At 48.1% G+C, this 6,373-nt stretch overlaps 1 protein-coding gene across 1 annotated transcript; it reads left to right on the top strand.

Annotated features, from left to right (window-relative positions):
- Positions 1 to 290: 290 nt before the first annotated feature.
- LOC109471394 (mucin-5AC-like) lies at positions 291 to 5,979 on the top strand. The gene is made up of 6 exons (XM_019770682.1): positions 291 to 698; positions 1,011 to 1,253; positions 1,779 to 2,589; positions 3,592 to 5,253; positions 5,528 to 5,695; positions 5,786 to 5,979. The coding sequence occupies exons 1-6, from the start codon at positions 291 to 293 to the stop codon at positions 5,977 to 5,979; spliced, it is 3,486 nt and encodes a 1,161-aa protein (XP_019626241.1).
- Positions 5,980 to 6,373: the final 394 nt, after the last annotated feature.

The following is a 6,373-nucleotide window of genomic DNA, read 5'->3' as shown; positions in this document are numbered from 1 at the left end:
CAACCGTACCGGACACGACTTTGCCATCAACAGCTGAGGTAACATTGGAGTCATCAACCGTACCAGTCACGACGACTTTACCACCAACTACAGTAGTACTACCTAAGACATCAACCATAGCCGCGACGACGGTACTACCTAAGACATCAACCATAGCCGCGACGACTGTACAACCAACTACAGAGGTACTACCGGGATTATCAACTATAGCCGTGACTACTGAATCACCAACTACATGGGTAATACCAAAGTCATCAACTGTGGCAGTCACGACTGTACCATCAACTACAATGGTACAACCAGAGCCATCAACGGCACCATACACAACTGTACCACCGACTACAGAGGTGACTCCAGAGATATCAACTACAGAAGGTATACCAGCGTCAACATTTGTAGCAGTCACAACTGACCCACCGACTACAAGAGAAAGATCAGAATCATCAACGATAGTGATCACGACTGTACTACCATCCACAGAGGTACTACCAGGGTCATCAACTGTGGTAGCCACGACTGTACCTTCATCTACATGGGACATGCCAGAGTCATCAACAGTAGCCATCACGACTGAAGTGCCGACTACAAAGGTTGTACCAGAGTCATCAACTATAGCACTCACGACTCTGCCCCCGACTACAGAAGCATTGCGAGAATCATCAACGGTACCGGACACGACTGTCCCACTGACTACAGAGGTACTATCATCAACAGCTGTGCCTCAATCTCCAGAGACAATATTAGCCTCGTCAACTTTACTACCGACTACAGAGGTAATGCAGGGGTCATCGACGGTACCGGACACGACAGCACCACCGACCACAGAAATGGTACATGAATCATCGACGGTACCATTGACAACTGTGCCTCAATCTACTGAGACAAGGTCGGAAACGTCCACTGTAGTAATTACGGCAGTACCATCGACCACAGAGTCATCAACTGCAGCAGAGATGCTACCAGAATCATCAACAGTTCCAGTAACAACTACTGTGCCTCAATCTACAGAGACAATTTTAGAATCAACTGTAGTAGCACTACCAACTACAGAAGTAATATCAGAGTCATCAACTGTAGCCGTGACGACTGAATCACCAACTACAGAGGTACTATCTGAGTCGTCAACTGTGGAGGTGACGACTGTACCACAGACTACAGAGGTAATACGAGAGTCATCAACAATACCAGGAACGACTGTATCACCAACCACAGAGGTATCAACAGTACAAGTCACGACTGTACCGACTACAGAGGTACTATCAGGATCATCAACTATAGCCGTAACGACTAAACCACCAACTACAGAGGTACTACCAAGGTCATCAACGGTACCGGACACGACTGTACCACCGACTACAGAGATACTACCTGAGTCATCAACTTTTCCGGATACGACAGCACCACTGACCACAGAAATGGCAGATGAATCATCGACAGTACCAGTGACAACTGTGCCTTTATCTACAGAGACAATTTTGGCATCGTCAACTGTAGTAGCCACGACTGTACCCCCGACTACAGAAGTAATGCCAGAGACATCAACCACAGAGGCAATACCAGAGTCATCAACTATAGCCGACACGACGGTACCATTGACTACAGAAATGATACGTGAATCATCAACGGTACCAGTGACAACTGTGCCTCACTCTACAGAGACAATATCCGAATTGTTAACTATAGTAGCCACGACAGTACCGCTGACTACAGACGTAATACCAGAGTCAACATTTGTAGTAGTCACAAGTGGACCACCAACTACAGATTTAATACCTGAGTCATCAACGGTAGCAGTCACTACTGCACCTTCGACCACGGAACCAGTAACAACTGTACCTCAATCTACAGAGACAATGTCAGGGTCGTCAACTGTAGCAGTCACAACTTTACCGCCAACTACAGAGGTAACAGAGGGAGCATCAACTGTCGGCTTTACGACTGTACCGCCAACTACAGAGGTCACGACAGTGTCTCAAACTACTGGAGTACCAACTACAGAGCCTACATCTGTAGCAGCCACAACTGGAGTACCAACTACAGATCCTACATCTGTAGCAGACACAACTGTACCATCAACTACAGAGCCTACATCTGTAGCCACCACAACTGGACCAAAAACTACAGATCCTACATCTGTAGCAGCCACAACTGGACCACCAACTACAGAGGTAACATCTGTAGCAGCCACAACTGGATCACCAACTACAGAGCCTACATCTGTATCCACTACAACTGGACTACCAACTACAGAGCCAACGTCTGTAGCCACCACAACTGGACTACCAACTACAGGGCCTACATCTGAAGCAGCCACAACTGGACCGCCAACTACAGAGCAAACGTCTCTAGCAGCCACAACTGGACTACCAACTACAGAGCCAAACGTCTGTAGCAGCCACAACTGGACCACCAACTACAGATCATACATCTGTAGCAGCCACAACTGGACCACCAACTACAGAGCCTACATCTGTAGCAGTCACAACTGGATCACCAACTACAGAGCCTACATCTGTAGCAGTCACAACTACAGAGGCAATACCAGAGTCGTCAACTGCAGCACTCACGACTGTACCACCAACTACAGCGGTACTACCTGAGTCATCAACTGTGGAGGTCACGACTGTATGGCCAACTACATCAACTGAAGTAGTCACGACAGTACCACCGACTACAATGGTAATACCAGAGTCATCAACTGTAGCAACCACAACTGTACCACCAAGTACAGATCTGATACAGGAATCTTCAACAGTACAGATAACAACTGCACCACCAACTACAACGATAATGGCAGAGTCATCAACTATGGCGGTAACTGTAGGTGCAACCACAGCTGAATATTCAACTACAGCAGTCACTACTGCACTGTCAACAGCAGTGGTAATGCAACAATCAACAGTCACAACAACCTCTCTGCCATCGGAGCCATCAACTGGAACTTTCACAACTTTATGTCCAACGCAGGACACTTTATCAGCAACAGAAACAAACTATAATCAAGGTATAATCAGAGTAGTTTAATTCTAATTGTCTACAACACTAGTATTTTGTCTCACATTTTTCCTCTGTGGCAGAACTCAGTCTATGGCGCTATGGCCCTAGCCAGTGCATATTCCTCTATATTTATGAACATTAGTACAAGTTGTACAAGATTATAATCCTATTCCTCTCTAACAGTCGAAAACATATGGTTACCCTGTGTATTTGTCTGAAATGAGTGGTAGATTAGCTAATGGATGGTACAATTGTATTGCCAGAGGTCCTCAAAATGAAAACAGAAATTTTGTGGTTTTAGAATTTCTGAGACACTCTCAGGGCTAAGCACAATTCTCAATTTGAGAAATGAACGTTAGCCTATGATCTTATGATAGATATAAAGAGTGCATCAACATAATCTGAAATAACTTCAAAGCCTCTTGGGGTTATTGTATGTATGTATAACATACGAAATATACACCTCTTTGCCATAGAATACAATATGCGTTTAGTGTAATCAACAACCATGGTGACACCAGCGCTACAGTCAACTCCTAGGTTCAGTTGTCAGACCACGTTAATCTCTTATCATAAAATATGCCTTCCCTTCAGGATCAGTCAGATGTGGAACTACAGTGAGTCCCACCACCACAGGGCTGGCTCCGTCCACCGGAGCACCAATGACGACAGTTCCCAACATCACGGAAGCTCCGACCACTAGTTCGTCCCTGACCACAGCAAAGACCACGGCGCCGGCTACTTTGGGGCCCTCGACAATGGCGTACACTACAGAAGAAACTTCTGTGGATACCACCAGGAACCCGCTGGCCACAACTACTGCTGCAGGAGAAGCCACATCAGAAGAACCGATGACGTCCACTGTAGGAGCGTCCACAGGAGATACCACCAGGAACATATTGAGTACCGCGGCAAAGCAGATCACAACCGATCAACCAACGACCGACGTCACATCAAAGCAGACAACAGGTCAGCCTCCGACTGAGTCTCCGACTACAGGACCAACATCTCAGCAAACCTCGGGACACGAAACAACGACGTTTACGCCTAAACCATCCACAATGGATGCCACGACAAACCCATCGACCACAAGTCCTGCTGCGGCAGAAACTACCACGGATCAGACAACAGCAGACACCACATCAAACCAACCAACAAGCCCACCTTCGACTGAGTCCTCCCCGACGAGGTCTTCACCGCAGCTGACTACCATGGAACCAACCACAAACCCAACAACGGCTACAACTGCAGAGTATTCAACGACAACCCGTACTACTGAAGAATTGAGAACGACAACTTTGGGAAAGGATGGAGCTACGACTGAAATCCCAGGCGACGTGACCACGGCAGCGCTCAGTCCGCAGCCTCCAATTACAACCGACGAGATGATGACCACTGAAAGTGCAGGGTCTGTAACAACAATGCCGGTTACGACAACATCTGGCTTCAGTACCGAAAATCAGCAGACTACGACGCCTTCGATGAAACCTTCGACTACATCGGGTGCGGCAGAAACGACTGGTTCGCCCTCGACTACAGCAGAACCTCAAACAACGGCCCTCATCACAAACGTCCAGACCAGTACCGCCATCCTCACCCTCGAGAGAGCAACTACGGCGGGATCTAGTACTGGACCAACTACGGCCACCCCCGAACAGCTCACATCGACATCTGCTGTACCAAAGCAGCAAACGACGGAGGAAACGCCATCTAATGTGAAGACCACCTCAGTGTACTCCACAGAAATGGCTCCAACAACCAATCCACCGGTTTCGACCATGATGAAATCTCCTACCACAGAAGAAATGCTGTCATCACTCTCCACCACAGCGGCCACTACTGAACAGCCTACAGTCACTGGACCCATAACAACGGGACAGAAGGCTACAACAGAGCAAAGTACTGCAAAGCTGTCACCAACTACGTCTAAATCTTCAATCCAAACGATGATGCTTGATGAAACCACTTCGACAAAACCCGCAACGACCGTGACCACTTCTGCTGTTGACGCTATGGCCACAGAAACAACGGCACTGCTCCCCACCACACTTCAGAAGATCTACAGCAGCCTGCTTTCGTCGACACGTCACAAACTAACGGCGCCTCCAGACCTGCCAACAACTGCTCAATCTGACGTCGTCACTACTGTCTATGAAGCGACAGACACGACTGTGTCAGAAGCTGCCACCACGACTCCAGCCGCCCCACGGTCAAGTCCGACACCTTCAAGACCTGTGTTACCGTACAGTACCTCAAGTATGGAAACAACAACCCTGACGCACCAATGTCAACCTCATCAGCCCAGAGTTCAACATCAATGCCAGGAATGTCTAGCACTCCGTCGATGGTATCATCCACACCCAGCCAGTCACCTCGAGCGGCTCAAATCTCAACATCTGGTCCAACGACGTTGGAATCGACTTTACCCTCCGGTCCAACTCCATCAGCGTCAGCTACAACATCTAGCGCTTCACAGATGATCACAAGTCCAACACCATCAGCATCATCTAGATCCTCTACTGCCTCACAGATGACACAGACAGGTCCAACACCTTCGGCATCAGCGACAACCTCTACCGCTTCACAGATGACCACAGGTCCCACGCCATCAGCATCAGCTACACCCTCTACTACTTCACAGGTGGCCACAAGTCCCAGGCATTCAGCATCAGCTGCAGCCACTACCACTACTCAGATGGTGACAGGTCCAACGCCATCGGCATCAGCTAGACCCTCTACCATGGCTCCAACGCCCTTGGCATCAGCTACAATCTCTACCACTTCGCAGATGACACAGACAGGTCCAACACCATCAACATCAACGTCGTCGACCTTGACTCGCATCCTCTCAACGACTGCACAGGTCTCAGCGTCGACAGAAAATACAACAATGATGAATGTGTCAACTTCAACACCGTCACCAACATCGCCAGAAAACACAACGATGTCGAACATGTCAAATACAACACCGACATCGACTAAAAGTACGTTCATTGATGTTTTTAACAATGTAGTGACGTGACGTGATTGCTTTTCTTGCATAAGGTCATCACCTTTGAGTATGATGTAATAGTTACCTTTCCTCTATCATGAACATCTCTATTTCAAAAGCATCATTCGCAAATTCGTTAAGTAGCTACGTGTCTACAGCTACCATGTGCCTTGGTTTTGTGTGTTTAACGTTGAACGGCTCTTAGCCCAAACTTCTCATATTTGAACACCTCGGCCATACGGCGTGCCATCCAACACGTTTTGTCCCTTTATCTTGTCCAGAGCCGTTTTGGAAGACATTCCCGCAAGGCAAGGTGAAAGGTTGGGTGGTCGCGCTCTCAGTGATCGGCGCCATTTTGGGAGTGACCGGGGTGGTCATCACAGC

Source organism: Branchiostoma belcheri, unplaced genomic scaffold, assembly GCF_001625305.1.
Source record: "Branchiostoma belcheri isolate BF01 breed outbred unplaced genomic scaffold, Haploidv18h27 scaffold25, whole genome shotgun sequence".
In the NCBI taxonomy this organism is placed as follows: domain Eukaryota; kingdom Metazoa; phylum Chordata; class Leptocardii; order Amphioxiformes; family Branchiostomatidae; genus Branchiostoma; species Branchiostoma belcheri.
Note: the sequence above shows the minus strand (reverse complement) of the source record. Positions and strands in the feature narration are given on the sequence as shown.